General features: G+C 46.8%; 9 protein-coding genes across 9 annotated transcripts; 6 read left to right on the top strand and 3 right to left on the bottom strand.

Moving 5' to 3' along the window:
• Positions 1-21: 21 nt before the first annotated feature.
• FPRO_13822 (uncharacterized protein) lies at positions 22-1,299 on the bottom strand (the record flags this gene model as incomplete). Its single annotated transcript, XM_031218779.1, has 3 exons — positions 22-278; positions 347-976; positions 1,023-1,299. The coding sequence occupies 3 exons, from the start codon at positions 1,297-1,299 to the stop codon at positions 22-24; spliced, it is 1,164 nt and encodes a 387-aa protein (XP_031084604.1).
• Positions 1,300-1,800: 501 nt separating this feature from the next.
• FPRO_13821 (uncharacterized protein) lies at positions 1,801-2,709 on the top strand (the record flags this gene model as incomplete). The annotated part of the gene is made up of 1 exon (XM_031218778.1): positions 1,801-2,709. One exon carries the CDS (start codon positions 1,801-1,803, stop codon positions 2,707-2,709), a length of 909 nt encoding a protein of 302 aa, XP_031084603.1.
• A 414-nt stretch (positions 2,710-3,123) lies between these two features.
• On the top strand, positions 3,124-4,647 carry FPRO_13820 (uncharacterized protein; the record flags this gene model as incomplete). Its single annotated transcript, XM_031218777.1, has 4 exons — positions 3,124-3,447; positions 3,509-3,557; positions 3,612-4,108; positions 4,177-4,647. The coding sequence occupies 4 exons, from the start codon at positions 3,124-3,126 to the stop codon at positions 4,645-4,647; spliced, it is 1,341 nt and encodes a 446-aa protein (XP_031084602.1).
• A 1,108-nt stretch (positions 4,648-5,755) lies between these two features.
• FPRO_13819 (uncharacterized protein) lies at positions 5,756-7,719 on the top strand (the record flags this gene model as incomplete). The annotated part of the gene is made up of 3 exons (XM_031218776.1): positions 5,756-6,216; positions 6,266-7,116; positions 7,208-7,719. 3 exons carry the CDS (start codon positions 5,756-5,758, stop codon positions 7,717-7,719), a joined length of 1,824 nt encoding a protein of 607 aa, XP_031084601.1.
• Positions 7,720-8,070: 351 nt separating this feature from the next.
• FPRO_13818 (uncharacterized protein) lies at positions 8,071-9,558 on the bottom strand (the record flags this gene model as incomplete). Its single annotated transcript, XM_031218775.1, has 1 exon — positions 8,071-9,558. One exon carries the CDS (start codon positions 9,556-9,558, stop codon positions 8,071-8,073), a length of 1,488 nt encoding a protein of 495 aa, XP_031084600.1.
• Positions 9,559-10,229: 671 nt separating this feature from the next.
• FPRO_13817 (uncharacterized protein) lies at positions 10,230-11,940 on the top strand (the record flags this gene model as incomplete). The annotated part of the gene is made up of 3 exons (XM_031218774.1): positions 10,230-10,401; positions 10,450-11,496; positions 11,558-11,940. The coding sequence occupies 3 exons, from the start codon at positions 10,230-10,232 to the stop codon at positions 11,938-11,940; spliced, it is 1,602 nt and encodes a 533-aa protein (XP_031084599.1).
• A 630-nt stretch (positions 11,941-12,570) lies between these two features.
• Positions 12,571-15,227, top strand: FPRO_13816 (uncharacterized protein; the record flags this gene model as incomplete). Its single annotated transcript, XM_031218773.1, has 12 exons — positions 12,571-12,679; positions 12,742-12,779; positions 12,839-13,138; positions 13,191-13,206; positions 13,261-13,479; positions 13,527-13,792; positions 13,847-13,861; positions 13,916-14,018; positions 14,094-14,104; positions 14,166-14,632; positions 14,689-15,016; positions 15,066-15,227. 12 exons carry the CDS (start codon positions 12,571-12,573, stop codon positions 15,225-15,227), a joined length of 2,034 nt encoding a protein of 677 aa, XP_031084598.1.
• Positions 15,228-15,809: 582 nt separating this feature from the next.
• FPRO_13815 (uncharacterized protein) lies at positions 15,810-16,559 on the top strand (the record flags this gene model as incomplete). Its single annotated transcript, XM_031218772.1, has 3 exons — positions 15,810-15,923; positions 15,990-16,069; positions 16,130-16,559. The coding sequence occupies 3 exons, from the start codon at positions 15,810-15,812 to the stop codon at positions 16,557-16,559; spliced, it is 624 nt and encodes a 207-aa protein (XP_031084597.1).
• Positions 16,560-16,784: 225 nt separating this feature from the next.
• On the bottom strand, positions 16,785-18,005 carry FPRO_13814 (uncharacterized protein; the record flags this gene model as incomplete). Its single annotated transcript, XM_031218771.1, has 1 exon — positions 16,785-18,005. One exon carries the CDS (start codon positions 18,003-18,005, stop codon positions 16,785-16,787), a length of 1,221 nt encoding a protein of 406 aa, XP_031084596.1.
• Between the last annotated feature and the right edge of the window lie 974 nt (positions 18,006-18,979).

Raw genomic sequence — 18,979 nt, 5'->3', positions numbered from 1 at the left:
CTCTTCTTTTAAAATTACAAATTAAAGAGAGTAAACCAATTTCTCAGCACTAACTGGGCGCATGTACTGCTCCGGCCTCTCAATCCTTGACCGCTCACTAACTAAGCCCGTACCAAGGAGGCGAAAACCATCCTGTACTATTCTCTTAAGGCCTCCAGGCATCAGTCTCACAGGATTGGGCTCAAGTTGGACCCTCCCTGATGGCGGTGACTTACTCAGGAAGTTGTAAAACTCTTTTGCAAACGCATGCGCATCTGGATTTGCTGGTATAACTGCGTCTAATTCCAGAGTGTTAGTACGTGGCTGAGCTAATGTGTGATTTGCAAGGAAATGTCGATTCACTTACGATTATATCCAACTTCAACACCAAGACCCTCCCACACAGCGCCATAGGTAGGCTTGACAGTTAGTAGTGCTGGATCATACTGCCCACCAACTGGGCCGCGAATGACTGCAAACTTTGCCGAAGGTGCCAGAGTCTCGTGGGTACTGTATACTGTCTGACCCTCTGAGATACAGTCTAGCGCAAGATCGACGCCGTCCCCGTTTGTCGCATCTTTCACCTTTTGAACCCAGTCTTCATCTCTATAGTCCACGAGTACGTCATAGCTGTAGGGTTTGTTCCGAAGCATCCTGTGCTTAGACGAGCTAGCTGCCCCTATCAGTCGAATAGACATTCCAGATACCCCGGCAACGATACGGATGAGCTGTGCGGCATACAGTCCGACGGAAGTCGATGATCCATAAATGAAGAGGTTGGTGATTTTCTCATCGCCTCCGGACGTCGCTGGCGGTTCCGAGGAAAATGGAGATGGCAAGTCGAGACGGCCGAATAGAGCCTGGGCAGCGGTCAGGCCGCACATGCTGATGGTCGAGGCTTCTTCGAAGGTCAGCTTGTCAGGGATCTTCCATACGAGATCATAAGGCACGACTATGAACTCTGCAAAGGCTCCAGGACGATCATTCACAGATGACGCTACAATTATCAGTCTTAATCAAATATCCACTGACGAAATACATACCGCCCTGTAGGAAACCAGCAACCCGTGTCCCGACTTTGACTCTTGGATCAGAGAAATCACCAATCGCAGATCCAGCTTCAACAACGATGCCAGCAAAGTCAGTGCCGACAATTCTCTTCTCCTGAGCTGCAATCGGTGACGAAACGTATAGTTCATCTACTGGGTTTAGTGCTATTGCGCGCACATTGATAAGAATCTCGTTGGGCCCGGGACTTGGGCGATCGACATCCTCCACGATTGCCTTTTTCAGGGATGTATTTAGAACAAGAGCTTTCATTATGGCGATGAAGAGATTAAAGATTGGATATTGACTTATTTAACGAATCATGCTGCTTTTATGTGCTGATTCTAACTCCCGAGGGCGAATTTGTCAGCTAGCAACTGATTATAAATATGTGATTCAATTACTGTTACTGGGGTTCGGACGATTGTTTATCCGACTGTCATGTCTATGACCTCCCTTGACACCCAGCACAATATCTACGCTCTATGTACGTTAACGGCTGAGCCTGGCTTTAACTATGACTAGTAGAGGTTACAACAAGATAATAAGCTCTTCAAACTAGATAATAGGTAGCTCTTCTTTCGAACCCCACTCCTCGAATATCAGTCGTAACGTTAGCTGCGGGGCCACAATAGTATCCACCCACTAACTGATGAGCGCGATTGTGAAGTATTTAAGGTTTCTCTCCTCTAACTTGTTCTATTTTCCTTACGGGGCAAATATTGATCAAGCCTGGCCAATATCCCCCATCACTACTTCACATATCAAAGCATTATGCGGTTCACCTCTATTACCATCATCGTCGCTCCCTACCATGTAGGACTTTATGACCACCGCGTTGGAGGGGGCCCTCTCCGCATCATGTCCCACGGTATTGATAAAGAGCTTTCCAAATTGGCGCCTGTATCTTTCATCAATGTTGCACCTGTTGACGAATTCGAGGGTGAGATTGGTCGAACTTTCGAGATACTCCGCCGCATTTCGAACGCCGTCTCTAAAGCTGTCTCGAATAACTCGTTCCCTTTGGTTCTTTCCGGAAACTGCTACGCCAGCACGGCGACAATGGCTGGCCTCAACCAAGCAAGACCTACGTCATCTACCTCTCAGACTGGGGTGTTATGGCTCGACGCCCACGACGACCTAGATACCCCCTCGACACATGAAAATGGCTACCTAGACGCCATGGCCGCTTCGATGATGATTGGAACAAGCTGGCATACTTTGATGAAGACTGTGCCCGGTCACCAACCTGTTGATGTGAAACGCATGATATATTGCGGCTTGCGAGATGTTTCAGAGATCCAGCGCAAGACGGTCAAAGATGCTGGAGTTGATGTCATTTGGGGTGATGCGAACAAGAAGGTGGACTTTACGTCTGCTCTCGCTGAGACATTAGACAAAAGGGATGACATTCAGGAAGCACACATCCACTTCGACTTGGATGTTCTCGATGACTCCCTAGGCCGTGTCAATGAGTTCCCGTCGCCTGGGGGCTTTCTACCTGAGGATGTTATGGGGTTGATGGGAATGATACCAACCAAGATCAACCCAACCTCGCTAGTCGTGTGCTCCTTCAATCCGCGCTTAGAAGGGGGAGACACAGTCGCTAGGCTTGCTTGTCAGGGTATTTATCGACTTATTAGTGGTTTAAAGGAGAAGGGCATTCTGGCAACTAACAGCTAGGAAAGATAGTATAGCGAATGTACTTAATAAATAACGTTAATAAATGAGTACTAACTGCAATTACTGTCTAACTATAAGTCCTTTATTTAATTAAAAGGGTGCTTTCCTTTAAAGATCTTATCTTGAAATTTACTAAATTTATATAAATAGACCCCCACTTATATAACTTACAGTAAAGCTATAGATGTAGTTTAATATCTTACTGCTCTTTAGAAAGCATAAAATTATTCACATAAAACACAAGTTAATGTATACCCACTTCTTAGCTTTTGTACTGGTAGTGCTACAGTAGTCCTAGTAAGTAACCCCCCTCTTGCCCCACTTATCGGACGATCTCACCGCTTCTAATAATCTCTTTCCCACGGCTTCATCATATTAAGATCACCTTCTAGAATATCACTTATAAGCTATATAATGGTCGGTCTGGCCTCACTCCCACGAGATAATCTCGTTGAAATTTTCTCCTACTTTTGTCTGCATTGTCGAGGCGGCCTAAGACCTATTAAGGGTGTCGGAACCCTGCGCCAGCAAAAGCGGTGCCAGGAACCTCAGCAGCCCGACCAAAAGTCATGGTACTCGATCGACAAATATACCTTGTTCTCTCTTGCAGCCTCTTGCAAATCACTGCATGCTGTGGCGGAGGATATTCTGTACCATGACTCTGCACTTGGCTATGGAGACTCTGAGCTGTCCAAGCTTTATGCTTATGGCAACAGACTGAACCAATTCATGCGCACCGTTGGAAGACCTCGCTAGCAGGGTTCGGCTCCTTTTCGTTCATTAAAAACACTCCAACGAGTCTGTAAAACGAACCGTCCTCGCTTTGAAGCAGGGTACCGCTGATCTCGGTATCGACATTGGCAGAGTGCTTTACGAATTCTTGGACACTTGAGCAGATCCAGGTATGGGAAGACAGGAAGAGTATCCATTCATGCTCAATTCAGCCTTCACTGATGAAATCTTGGAGTATGCATTTCTATGCACCCGTCGGTATTGTCTTGATAAGGGTTTGGTTCTGAAAAATTACTCAATGACGGCGAATAACCTGTATAGGGCTTTGCACCATGAGCTCATACCAATGCTGATTGCACTGCTCCCCAAGCTGAGTCACATCATTTACAAATACAATTCGGAGTTTCACATGTTTGAACACACCGCTCTTGACGCTCTAGGAGTCACAGAGCTCCCGTATCTTCGAACATTGGAGATAGATAAGGATATTTTTTCCATTATCAAACGGGCACCGAACTTGGAACAGCTTGACATTACCAAATCTCCCTTTCTAGAGAGGGACGAAGGTTCAGGCGGCGACCAGTCCAACATCAGAACCCTGCGGTTGGAAGATACATCATCACCCTCAGATCTCAACAAACACTATCTTTCGCAGCCAAAGACCTTCGTTCGCTCGTTGTTGAGTCTAGTGGAGTATTCTCGATGCGCTGGGTTTCTGCAAATGTTATTGAAAAGATGCGCGATTATCTGCACAGTTTGGAGACATTACACTTCGACCTTCCCCCTGTGCAAGTCATCTCCGACCGCCGCGCCTGCACGTTCCGAGACTCTGGGAAGCTTCAACATGTCTTTATCAACACGCGGCTTATGTTTAAAATTTCACCCGACCGTTATTCAATTACCCGGGTGTTACCGCCATCGATAGTATCTCTGCACTTAGGCTGGGACGGTCTAGAATTGGACCCCACTGAATGGGTGACCTTGCAGGTGAGATTTGTGGCTGAGAGCTTAAAGCAGCAAAGAGAACTTAGCCACTTAGAAGGGGTTTTGCTAGAGCTTTCCAATGTCAAGGCTGAACGCTTTCAAGATCTGAAGCATATTGGCCTTGACTGTTGGGACAAGATGGATGCAACCGTTCGTGAGGCCATATGTGAGGCAGGTATTGAATTTGTGCCCGAGAGCTGGCCGCCCGCTTATCAGAAATGAGCCAGATGGGGAAGAACATGAAGATTGGATGGGTAATGGCATGCAATAAAGCTGTCTGTAACCCTATCGCGAGGAAGCAGTAATTAGTAACAGTATCGCAACTATATTTCAGAGCTTTTTTCGTAATTCATGACTCATATTCAATTGCAAGGAAAGTCATTTCAGTCACGATGAGTGGCAGAGTCGAAAAATAATAAAGGACCTTTAAGTAGTAAGACGATCTTATTTTTGTCGACATTCTTCCAGTGTTATCTCCTTTCCCTTCTCGCGAATAGAGGAATCACCATACAGGCTTTTAGAAAGGGACGCGATTGGGTATGATCCTTTAATACCGACAACAACGCCATCGACCTCGACTAACGTGAGACCTGTAGTAATACCTAAGCTTTATTGTCGAGCGATTCAACGATTTAAAAATACCAAGTTCTCTTGGCTGATTAAAGCTCTTATCAACAAGACGCTTTGAAGATACCAATCACCAGTTAGTCAAGATCTCGGCTGAGCGTAGCGGGGTAGTAACTAAGTTGTGGATGACTGATTACATTTAATCAGCTCGATCACAGAGTTGGATGAGTACCGCTATATGTAGGCTGTTGTGGCACCTATCAGCGGTGATGAACCTAGAAGCCAATCGCAAGGCGCTGAAAAGGCAGATTCGCTCTTATGTAAAATGCAAGCTTGGTGTAGACCTTGAGCCTTTAGCGGTCCTTGGGTGGGCTATGCTAAGGGGCGTCTGCATACACTGCCTGGTTGTGCCTGCTTTGCGTGCGCTACAGCCCAATCCCCAATCGGCTGTGCATTACTACCTTGGCTGACTAGCCTGGTATGTACATTGCTCCCAAGATGCGGGGATTGATTGCGAGAAAAAATGCATCGCATGACATTCGAACTTTTAAATTGCCAGGCATTCATCTTTACCAATTTGTCCTTACATTTACGCCATTTCGCTTGTCCTTCTTCCAGCTGTGGTTGCTCATTGAATCTGAATCCACATCAGGCACTGACTATCTCCTCTCTTTGTAGAAGATAATTAGAGTCCACCTGTCAACTTTTTATTTATTGCAAAAAGCCTCACGAAGCGGTACGGATTGACCCAGTCAAGATCAAAATGACATTTCAGTACGACAAACTGCCCAACAACGATTTCTTCCGTGTCTTTGAGCTCGGCCCCGGAAAAGATAGCGACCCCCTTCAAGGCAATCTTCGAACATACTTACGAGAGCGAGCTCCCAAGTACGAGGCGCTAAGCTATGTGTGGGGTTCCTCTGTTCAAAATAGGCACATGAAATGCAATGATCAGACATTTATGATAACTGATAGCCTCGATACAGCCTTAAGGCGTCTTAGGCTAGTTGGTGATTCACGATGTCTGTGGGTCGACCAAATTTGCATTGACCAAACTTCTCTCGAAGAGCGTTCTGAACAAGTTTCTATCATGAGGGAAATCTACTCTGGAGCTACGCTTGTCAATGCATGGCTTGGCCCAGCAGATGCAGAAAAGGCAACCGCAGCTGAAATGATAATCTCAACTCTTACCAAAAGGAGGCCACACGAATTACGAGAACAAGAGTATTTTCCTTGAAAACGACTATCTGCAGGAACTTGGACTTCCTGCCAGAGAATCGCCAGCTTGGGGGGCTCTGAGCTCTATGCTAAATGCCCCGTATTTCTTTAGGGTTTGGATCCTGCAAGAGCTTACACTTGCAGCTACGTACACCCTATTATGGGGGGATCTCGTTATCTCTAAAACCGACTTCATGACATTCAAAATGGCAACGAGACGTCTTGGGATGCGTTATGAAGACCCGAAGACCCAAGTCGTGACTTGGGTGAATCAGTATTCGCATGGTCGTTGTCCAAGAGTTAAGTGGAATATGGTTTCCGAGATCTTCACAGATGGCTATAGAGAAGGATTACTAGGTCTATATCTGCTTGTTTCTTTGACGACATGCTGCCAAGCGACTGACCCCCGCGATAAAATCTTCGCGTTGCTCGGCCTCGCCGGCGTCCGGGCATATGGTATCACACCAGACTATCACAAGGCTGAGTCAACGGTCTTTGCAGAATTTGCCTTGAGGGTTATATCAGAAGAAAGGAACCTTGAGATACTCAATTACACAGACATAAAAGAACCTAATGACAAAGAACGACGTCCCCTTTGGGCACCGAGGTGGCATCACAAGGACACGACTGCACGTTTCAATAGGAGTCTTTACGGTTTCAAATCTTCAAATACGATGGAGACGAGAATGAGATCATCGAACGGCAGCCACTCCTTGGAGTTGAAAGGTCTGCACATCGACAAGGTCAAAGAAACTAACGGTCAGCATAAGGAGTGGTATCCTGATATCATGGCTATGGGTAGCATGGCCATCGACCACGGATACCTCTTGGAAAACCAGTATGGTTCGGAAATTATTACACCAATTGTTTTAACGATGATAAGTGGCCGAGTACAGTCTATTCTCGGTCAGCTGAGCCGCCCAAAAAAATCACTCCTACCTCAATTCCTTCACCGCTTTTGCTTTCCAATCACTTTTGATGGTTTTATCCAATGAAGATTACAACGAAAAGCTTCTGAAAGCAATGATTCAGCTTATCAAAATGGCAGTCCAAGCTTGTATTTCTGTACCACAGAACGAGTCTATCTTTGGAGAACCTGAAGTATGGGAGTTCATAGATGATAGGCTGGACCAGCTCTCTCCAGAACACACGGAAACGATATCATTCTATGTGGATATTCTTGAGAGAATCTTGAGTGACATTGAAGAGGATGCTGCGGCCTTCTTGAAGAATCTCGTACCTAGTCACGGTAAAAAGTTCTTCATTACGGAAAAGGGCTATCTTGGTACTGGCCCTTGTTGTTTAGAGGCTGGGGACTCTGTGTGCATTCTTTTCGGGGGAGACATGCCGTATATCGTCCGTCCAAACTCCCCCTCTAGCGACAAATATCTATTTCTTGGAAACGCATATGTACATGGGATAATGGATGGGGAGGCTATCACTACTTGGGAGGAACAGAAGGATTGCCAGGATCCGAAATTTCAGGAACAGTCTTTCACGTTATTATAAATGAATTCAAGTTATCGATGACAAAAGCTTTTCGTAAGTAGCAGTATACCATACACTACTTTGTTGGAATCCGTCCGCCCCCTGAAACCAACTGCGTTTCGCCGAGGGCGGGAAATAAATTCATGTAGTAAAATTGGCCGGCGTCTTTTGGCAATGACCCTAATGATGCATGAGCGGATTACAGGATCCAATGAAACTGTGTTTCTTTCTGTCATCATGGATGCATAGATCAAGCTTTCTAGTAACAATGTCACAACTCAGTTATAGAAGGAGCACGGAAAGTTTCTACAGGGCTTGCACTATGAGCCCATCACAACGCTGATTGCATTACTCATCGGGCCAGAATTGACTCTAGAAGTATTCCAGACCAGACTCAAAATCACCCCAATATGCTTTTGCCAGATCAAAAAAGTAATTCCACCTATGTGCCCACCGTCCCGTTCCTCCCTTGGGCGTATACTTGATGGCATCCTTCACGTACGTAGACGAGATTTTGAAGAACGACTGCGGCTCCATTATTTGGTCGGACTTCGCAAGCCGTGGTACAACACAAGAAAAGCCCCGGGACTTCATCTGCCGCAGTAGCCTAACAACAGCTACACCTGTCACCTCTGCACCCAAGGTCCAGGCAGCGTTGTAGTACCCGGCCACAAAAGCCAGATTAGGCACGTTTTGCAGCATAAAACCCTTCCAAGCAAAGCCATCAATAATACTGATTGGGTCATCATCAATGAAGAATTGAATACCACCGCCAATGCGAAGCTTGAGGCCAGTCGCGGTTACGATAATATCCGGCCGTAGCTTCGTACCTGAAGTCAGGATGATCTCATCTTCAGTAACTTTGCGGATAACGTCGGTCACTATGCTCGCCTTTCCAGAACGCAAGCTGGCAAAAAAGTCGCCATCTGGACACGCACAGAGTCGCTGGTCCATGGGGTCATAGCGAGGAGTGAAATGCGGCTCAACGGGGATATTCGGGGGGAGCAGTTTGATGCACAAGTTGCGAAGGAGTCGTTTTGCAGTGTTGGGGAAGAATTTGCAAAACCAGTAGAAGCCGAAGAATCGAATAGCGCGACGAAGTCGAGTTACTCGCCCGGCAAGACGAGCTGGCAGTATGGCGCATTCAAGCTGCGCTAGCTTATCAACCAAGGGTAATGGGGAAATATAAGTTGGACTTCTTTGCAACATGGTTGTATGCTTTGCCTTGTCCGTCAAATTTGGTAGTAGGGTGACTGCAGTTGCACCACTCCCGATAATAACAACGTCCTTTTCAGCGTAGTCCAAATCCTCTGGCCAGAATTGGGGATGGACTACAGTTCCAGAGAAGCTTTCTAGGCCTGGGATCAGGGTAGCAAGCGGTTCGTCATCGTCGTAGTACCCTGTGCCCAGTACAAGGAAACGCGCCTCATAAGTATGCCCGAGAACACCGTTGACTTCGACATCCAGAGTCCAACGTGCCTTCTGGGATGACCAATATGCCGAAAGCACTCTGTGCTGATATTTGATGTTCTTATGGATCCCAGCATGTGTCGCGGCGTCCTCTAGGTAAGAACTAATCTCAGCCCCCGAAGCTATAGTCTTGTTCTTTCGCCAAGGGTACCAGGGCAGTCCAAAGGTGAACATATCTGAGTCAGATCTAAGACCTGGATACTTGAAAAAGTCCCACGTGCCACCCAGTTTACTCCTTGACTCAAGAATGGCGTAAGATGATGGTGCAGGCTCTGGGGCTTCATTCTGGACGTGATATGCGATGTTGATACCGGAAATCCCTGCTCCAATTATCAAAACATCGAATGAAGCACTGAGGGAGGAATTGCCGCTAGCCGAATGAGGAGCCATGGTTTTTGCTCTGTGTCGAACAAAATAGCAAGGTCAATCTGAGAACAAGTTATAGAGCATGGAGGAGAAACGTTTTACGCATTCAAATAAGCAATGCTAAATATAGGATGTGAAAGCGTCCGTTTACTACTAGTATAGGGTACCTCTCTTATACCTATTGAAGTCAGTCTACCGAGTGGTGCGTGTGCTTCAGGATGAATCTCTCAGAATCTACAAAGAGACTTTTCGCTTCCAGCAATAGCCATTCGGGATTTGGCAAGCATTGTAAGTTGCATCGGAAAGTCCGAACATCAGTAGCGGTGCATCTTCCTAAGTCCTTCGGACGTCGCGATCGTCTTTGCTAAATTAGCTCGGCACCCGCGGGTGAGCGAGCCAAACCTTATCTTGAACCTTGCAAGGAACAAGTCCTACTCATCACCTCGGCTAATACGTGCGACCATAGACCGAACCTTGTGTTCTTGCTCGGTGTCATGTCTGGAAGCTGCGGGATATAGAATAGAACATGTGGGTTGTATCCGAGCTACAGTTTCAAGTCGATAGCTACTAAATATGATGCGCCATTATAATTAAATTGCACCCATTCTACCTCAAAAGGATAAGCAATGAGTCACAGCCAATATCATAGGTATCCCTCTTTTCTCATTTCTGAAAGTTAGACGAAAAGCGCCAAAATGTCTTCGAAAAGTCAAAAGATGACTTACAGTCGATTTGCCTGTATCGGAACTGGTCTTTCCGGTATTGGTCTCGGTGCAACCCTGAAGCGATGGTATAACCTCGACGATATTCAGTATTTCGAGCGCCAAAGCCAACCTGGTGGCACATGGGTACAAAATCAGTATCCCGGTATGCCAATCAGCCTTCTACTTATCATAATGGGAAAATAGAGTCAAGCTAATCGAAGTCATGATGCTACAGGCTGCGCGTGCGATGTCCCCAACGTGCTCTATAGCTTCTCGTTCGAGCCGAACCCAGACTGGACACGCATCTTGGCTAAGAGAGAGGAACTATACGAGTACATAATGGGAGTCGCCAAAAAGTACCATCTTCTCGATAAGATGACTTTTGAGGCCCAGGTTGAGAAGTGTCAATGGTTCGAGGACCAAGCTCGGTGGCGATTAACTATTCGGGATCTAAAAACAGAGTCTCTCTTCTCCCACGAATGTCAATTTCTTTTCTCAGCAACAGGCTTATTTTCTAACCCACGGGAGCTGGATATCCCTGGTGTCAAGTCTTTTAAGGGATCTATCATTCATTCAGCAAAGTGGCGTCACGACGTCGATCTCATCGGAAAGCGAGTAGTACTTTTCGGTAACGGCTGCACAGCTGCGCAGATCGTGCCAAGCATCCTCCCTAAAACAAAGTATCTCACGCAGATCATTCGATCGAAGCATTGGATCCTCCCTCCGATCGACGGGCCAACTTTGGACGTGCTGCGGTGGGTGATGAAGAACATTCCCGGCGTCCAGAGATTACTCCGTGTCCTGGTATTCCTCGAGACAGAGCGGCAATATAAACTTTTTCAGATGAACGACACGGGAGCACGTGTACGTGAAAAATTCACAAAGACAGCCTTGGAATACATGAAAAAGACGGCGCCCACCAAGTATCACGACTTGCTTATCCCTGACTTTGAGTTTGGATGCAAAAGACGCATATACGACTCTGGTTATCTTAAGAGCATTCATGCTGAGAACTTTAGGCTTACTGATGAACCAGCCACTGAAATCACACCAGACGGGGTTCGAGTTGGAGGTCAAGTCATCGAGGCAGATGTTATTGTACTTGCAAATGGATTCGATACGGGTGGCTTCCTGAAGGGCATCGAAGTGGTAGGAAGAAAAGCTGAGAATTTACATGAACACTGGGAGCAATATGGTGGTGCCGAAGCATACAACACGACATCTGTCAGCGGGTTCCCGAACCTGTTTCTTCTCTACGGTGAGCTGATACACAACTTTGCAAAGGCAAAGGCAGAAATACTGATTTTACGATGTTGCAGGACCTAACTCGGGCGTTGGCCACACTTCCGCCATCATAGCTCTGGAGAATGGCATCAACTATTCCCTGCGAGTCATCAAGCCTATACTGGATGGCAAAGCAAGCATCGTCGATGTAAAGTCGGATGCCGAGAGTCAATGGGCAGACAGTATGCAGACCGGTGTTAAGTCAACGGTCTTTTATTCCGGTTGCACCAACTGGTTTGTCGAGACTAAGAAGAACGGCATGCGGTGGAACGCCACGGTATACCCTTACTCCCAGGCGAGTTTCTGGAGAAGGAGCCTCTTTCCCGTCTGGAAAGACTTTGAGTTTTCGGTAAGACCGGCAATATTTTCGCTATTTGTTTGGATGTACGAGGTGCTAATGTCTTTAGGGCTCGGCTAAAGCTCCAGGACCAAATATCCGGTGGCGACTGTTCATACTGATAGGAGTGTTGAGTGGTCTGATATACGCCATTGACTACGTTTCTGCAGATTACTATAGAGAGATTCTTCTGCAAACGTTTCAAAAAGCGTTATCGCACTTGCGTCAGTAGGTATCATCTGGGAGACGGACAGAATATTTCGTAGCGTATGATAGCAAAAGATGCACCGGAGCTTGCAATAAATCACGCCAAGAGCAGAGTTGGGCGTCTTAATGTAAAGATACTTGTACTTTCTTTTCTTCAAAGTTATGTAAGCAATCTGCTACCCGAACCTAATTGAGCAACTTATCACATGTCCCGTCACTTTAAATGCTATCAGGGAGGAAACAGCGCCGCGCGGGTAGGCTAGACGTCTTCTTAGTGGCTAATGAGAACCTGCCCGCGGACTCCGAATTTTGGAACAGTCCAATTGAACCTCGAAGAGCCGACACATCTGAATGCGGGGATGCATCCTTGCCTTGGTCTAAGCCAGGTGATAACCATCAGCAAACACTTGTTTGGCATTGCCAAGTCGAGTTCTTCAACAACGCGGCTACGGAGCTCTTGATACCATCACATTTTGAACCGCCTGGACCGGTTCGCATCACAATATGGAGATCGGATCGCAACAGGATCAAGAAACGGGACGGACATGGCAAGCCCAGTCGAGATTTCTGAATTCCTGCAACGGCTGTCGAGCCCGCAAAGTGAGGTGTATCAGTTAGTCCTCTGACAGCTTGCCTTATCTCAACCTGGCCCCTGGCTAATCATAGCCGTCACAGAGCAACGCGAGTCAGACGCTGTATGCATCAATTGTCGTGTACGTTAAGCGTCTCCGCCTCCATCGTGATGCCGCCTAACCTCACTCTCACCTAGCAGAGACGGTCAGAAGATTGCCGCTTTTCTCGCTCCAAAGTTCGTAAGTCCCGGTCAGCCAAGGGCCAACTACGTCGGCAGACTACAAATCCCGGCGCTGCAGACCCCGTCACGCCGCTGTCACGGGCGCCATCTTCCCCTGGTGCTCGATCTCAGCCAGACATCATCGCGGCATCACCTTCACGGAGATCCATGGTCCGCAACTCCGATGCCGAAGCTCAATTTGAGCCTTCAGCCACTGAAACCCTGCATACCGCCAATCAAGTAGTTCCTCCTACCCCAGTGGAATATCCTGTTATCATGGTAGGATCACCTCCCCTATCTTGCTCTACCCACTAATTCAGCCGCGCTTTAGGCCAATGAACAAGATGGTGAGTGGCTCAGCTGCATCACGAAGATCCATGATTGACATACGTTGGTTTCAGTGTCTATCTCCAGTCTTGCCTACTTCTCTAACAGAAAATTGATCGCGTTGTCGAGACGGATCGGTACTACCCAAGTCGTAGATCTATTGGCAACAATTGAGGCAGCTGTTAAATCAATTACGCGAAGTCGTGTTGGGGCAAACCCGTACCCAAGCGATTTAGAAAAGGAAGCTCGATCTATGTGCTTATCTCAACAGTGTAGACTGGATTACATTCAGTGTGCGCCATATTGGGCCTGTTGGTATACCGTTGCTAACCTCTCGCAGCCTACTTCGATCAGGTTCACCCACTTTATCCATTCCTTGACCGCTCCACTTTCGAAAGAAGGGCACGTTCATCACAGTTTGGGGATATTAGAAATATGGACCCTGCTTGGTGCGCTTTGTACTACGCTGTCCTTGGCCTTGGAAGTCTATACCATGACTGTGGTAGCTTCGATGCCTTCTCAGGACATGCTTGGGATATATTTCGAGTCTCTCTTGCTTTGTTCCCTCGACTTGTCTTTGGTCAAACAAATCTAGTCACAGTCCAGGTATCAACTCTTTTCATTGTATTCTCGATGTGTCTGTCCTAACAGATACTCTAGGCGGTAGCTGCTATGGTTGGTACAAAGCCATGATTGAACAATCTTGAGCTGACTTAGTACTGACTTCAGGCTATCTTTGGTGTTACATATGCCGCACTTCCTATTGAGGGTGTCTTGATTAGTGAGGCGGCAAGGATTGTGAGCCATTTCCAAATGACTAAGGCTGAGGCATGTAAGACCAACCAAGAGTTTCATAGAACCTTTTGGGTCATCTATTCATTGGAGAGCGAATACTGTCTGAATTCAGGTCGATCATCGGTAAGCTCTTTGAGGTCATCCAATCGGCATCTTCTACCAATGCTCATCTTCAAACCTTCAGATAATACCGAGCCACGACATATCATGCCCTGTCCCTCAGACGAACTTACCGTTCTTTTCAGACTTCAACTGGCTTCAGTGCAAATCAGAACATGCTCAGATGGCCTCCGATATATACCGAAGACTATTCTCGGTCAAGGCCAGGTCATCTTCCCAAGATCTGCGTCAGCGAGAGGCGAGTCGTTGCTTGGAAGAACTAGAAAGTTGGAGGCTATCGATTCCAGAGAGTTTTCGTCCAGGGCTTCGACTCCGACCTCATCGGTTTGGTCAGCCTCAGGCAATTTACTTAGCAGTCCAAGTCCATTTCTCTTACTACAACATGCGCATTGCCCTTTCGCGGGTTTGTCTCCTTGCGTGGGCTCAAGATTCCGAGGAGCAAAAGCGCTACAAGCTTCTTCTCACTGAATCTGCAAGATCCATCATAGACCTGGTGCACTTTATAGAACTTGAGCCATTTGTCCTGCCATGGTGGGTAGTACACACTTACCTACAATTTTGGATTCATATGCTTATCGCGATGACAGGGTACAATACAACATGCCGCAGGCCGCCTTATTTATCTTGTTTGATTTTATTATTGAAAATTCCTGTCACGAAGAAACGAAAAATAACCTGTCATATATGCAGATAGCCACATCTTACTTTATGCGGCTGCAATATGTGACCGGAAATATGGTTTTTGGTACGGTTGTAACTCAATTCCTACAAATAGCTACCAAGTTTGTGGAAGGCACATGCATCTCAAGCATAACTCAGCAAGAAGTTTCGGCAAACCAAGTAGGCTCTGAACTATGGCAGAGCCACGACAACGGTATAGAAATGATTAATTTTGAGGAGTCACTTGGCTCTCAGGTGAGATGCGACATGCAATATCTGAGCCCTATAGCTGATACTTCACAAGGGCCTCCAGTTCCCCATCCACAATGGATTTGAGTTCCAGGATATGGATTTTTGGCTGACGGAAAGTGGAGTTCTGTCTTTTCTCGAATTGAATGGGGATTTCGGTTTGCCGAACCCGGAATATGAAGGGCATTTGGTGAGGGAGCAGGAAGACACTCAGTGATAAACAGTAGTATCGGCATGCAAGGCCACTCTGAGACCGGAAGAGGCATTTTCGGGTCGGAATTTGTACCCTGCAATCAGACGAGTATAGATGGCGTTATGCTTAGCCATGGTCCGAAAATCCTTTATCTAACCGAACGACTTGTGTAGTTTAATTTCCTTGAACCGAACTACATGATATCATGTAGTCCGAGAATCCGGCGCTTGAGCTGGCACATACTACTATCAACGCTCGGAGTTTCCGAATACCGAGAGGTCCGACAACTATGGCAGGAGGAGAAAAAGGTAGTTCAAGATCCTTACATTTACGAAAACACATTATGGATGCGGCTGATAAGGTCAGATTATAGAGGCTCAAGCATTTCATTGTAATTATGTGGACGATTTGAAGCTTGTGTGGTTCTTGATTAAACGTCCCCTATAATACCTCCCTGACCATTTTTTTCAATGTATATAACCAGGCGTTTGACATAGTAAAACCTTTCTTTCAACAACTGGAACACAGGGATAATACAGGACCCGCGTTTTCTGCGTTCACAGCTACCTAACTTACCGATCCCTTCAAGATTATACAAGTGTTGAAATGGCTCTTTCCGACATCAAAAGCTCGCCGCTAGTATTGGTTACGCTGCAGAGTGTTGTTCTAGCAGCAACTTCCAACGTGCTAGCACAGGTTTTGATGGCATATCGCCTGGATGTAAGTAGTAGCTCTCACAATATATCTTACGTTACGTTTGAGACTCTGTTGACCTTGAAATGGCAGGAACCATTCTCGGTAGATTGGATGCCTGTATCACAATTCATTATATGGACAGCCGTATCTACGCCTCCAAACTATCTATGGTAAGAAATTCCTTATAGTACACCCTTTTACCGAGAATTAGTTCTGATGGCCCATTGTAGGCAGGATTATCTTGAGAAAAAGTTCCCTGGCTACGACTCGAAGGAAAAGAAAGCCCCGGGAAGACACGGTCAAGCAGCCAACAATAGGCTTAACGTGCCTAACACATTTATCAAGACTATACTGGACCAAACCATTGGCGCAGCTGTCAACACCTTTCTGTTGTGTGCTTTTATAAACTGTATGAGATCAGCGGTAGTTCCTTGTGTCTCTTCAGGGTATAAAGTTGACTATACGCGCATTGACTGGTTATCCATCGTCAGCAAGGCACACGATGACTTTTATCCTCTCCTAGTGGCGGGTTGGAAGCTATGGCCGGCCGTGAGTCTTATTAGCTTCACTTTTCTCAAAACTGCTGAGGAGAGAAACCTATTCGTCGCTTTGGCTAGTGTTGTCTGGGGAATTTATATCAGCTGGCTTGAAGTAGAGTGAGATGAGATAGATATATGCATATACATCTTCCTTATGGTTTTCATAACCAGTATCCTCGAGTTCGCCCCGCCTGTAGTGCTATGCCGATGGAAATAAGTTGAATAAATACGTTTATCATGAAACTGAAGAAGAAGAAAAGTCTTACTCAGGTGGCGTGCATTCAATACGACACTTAGTTAAATGATAGCCACTATTTCCATTTTGGGCCTTGGAGTTCTTTGAGATCTATAGATGACCCTGAACTGCAGTACGCCCAAGTTGTACAAACTCCCGTCTACCCCAAAGCCCGAGCAACCATGTCAGCGGGACAGCTACTAAGCCCAGCGCAACCATAAGATAGACGCCTGGCTGTAGACCGCCATTGGCGTCATTCATATACCCACAGCCAATTGTAAAGACTGCCCCCAAAAGTTGTCCAGTACCCCACATGGCCGCCAGAGCAAGTTCCGGTTTAAGCGGATATATGATTTCCGTGATGAATTCGATGGCCACACCACTTGGTGCAATCACACCGATACTGAGGATAGTGCTAACACTATTCAGGAAGCCAATATTCCCAGAAGGTGCAACCCAAATAAATGCGACGAGGGCAGCACCATTTAATAACGCAAGCCCTTTCAGTAAGGCAAGATGACATCTGAACATGTCTGCAAGCCTCCCCGCCAGAAGAGAGACCACTAAGCCTGGGACGATGAGCAGGAGACCAGCGAGAACACATTGGTCGATGGTGAACCCGTACGGCATACAAATCTGAAAGAGAAGAAAGGACATGGCGTTGAAGACTCCCGACGTGAGTGCAAAGGGGATACCAGCAAAGTAGACTTCGGGTCTCGAGAGAAGCATTTTTACTTCCTGTTTGTGGGATAAAGACGTTTGATGCACGACATTTCGAGCTGTAGGTGTAGGAGGCTTTGCGGGAATGAAAGGGATCGTGAAACAGACAGTTGACAAGAGAATGCTCTGATACAGGATTCCCGATGTCACATCATCTTTAGACTTTACCCATGCCGCAATTATGAACTGCCCGATCGTGCTGCCTAAGATAGTGGCTAGTCCAGAGACCGCTGTTGCGGTAGCTCTACTCCCAGAGTGAAACCATGCGTCTGAGAAGGGAGCTGCGAGGATGAGCGAGAAGGGTTGTCCTATAGCGATAACGCAATGTCCTATCATCGCCATGCCAAAGCTTTTGATCCGAGTGCCTCCATACATCAGCCATGTGCCTCCTACCATGAAAGCACCGGAGGCAAGCATAGAAAGCTTTAAGCCTCTGCGCGCGACAAAAGACGCTGGGTACTGAGTTATAACCGCAGCGAGGAAGAAGGATGTAGAGAACCAGTTGATCGCGGGCACTGAGCTTTGGAAGTGCTCAGCTGCAAAGTCTACAACCGGCGCCAAGTCAATCCAGGCTATAGTGAAGCAAAGATTGAGGACAAAAAGCTGTAACATTGCGACGAATCGCCGTTTGTAGGTCTTTGGGGGGGGGGGGGGTCCATATCATTCTCTATCATCGTACCCTGGCTCATAGAGGGGCACCTCTCCAAATGATGAGGGGGCTCAGCAGCATCATTCTTGCGGTCGTTTGTAATTGACTTGGTAGCCATGTCTAAGACCTAGGCCAAGGCTTCGACGCTGGCGGATTTCGGAAGCAAATTATGGCTGGGAGAGTATACCAAAAGCAGACGAATAATAGATAGATTTCAAGAATCCAGACTCATTCCCGCAAGTACGAGCCTGAAAAGTTAATTACATTATTCACCAGGAGATTCAGACTAGAATTTATACTGCGCGCGACATGGAGTTTAAGAAGAACATAACAGCTTCCAAGGCCGGCTCTGTTATCTACGGTCCAAGATACGGAGGAGGTGGGCCATGGCTCTCGTGACTAGCCATTACTCACCGCAAGCCATGATACTCTAGGCCTATCAAGAAAAGACCTTGAGTCATAAGAACGCCGTCGAAGTTCGGTCGTCTATCAAGCCATAGCTAAACATAGATCCTTCTAGCCGAGCCGGGAATTCCTCTAAATAGGTATGTAAGGCTAAGATGATACGGTGTTCAAAACAACGACGGAAGTCCGAAGATTTTGGCGCAGCAGGTCGCCGGGAAATGCGGCCAATCTTGTGCGGTCTACCCCGCTTGGGCTCGGAAAGTCCGAAATACTCTATTTTCCGTATGCTGTTGTCTTTGTTCGCTGCCTTGGCTGCGGACGGCGGCCGCGGACTCCGTCCTGCTACCAACACTATCATTGGAAGACGCTATCATAGCGTGCGGCCTTCGGTAATAATAGCACCACGAACCATCCATCTGTATCCATGGACCAAATAGAAGTATACATACTTAATCTGTAGGAGATACCACGTCAATAAATCTATGAAATATTTTTAAATTTCATCTTTTCATGGAAACTCAGTTACGCTGAT

Source organism: Fusarium proliferatum, assembly GCF_900067095.1.
Source record: "Fusarium proliferatum ET1 genome assembly, contig: FPRO_scaffold008, whole genome shotgun sequence".
In the NCBI taxonomy this organism is placed as follows: domain Eukaryota; kingdom Fungi; phylum Ascomycota; class Sordariomycetes; order Hypocreales; family Nectriaceae; genus Fusarium; species Fusarium proliferatum.
This window is presented reverse-complemented; position numbering and strand designations above follow the sequence as displayed.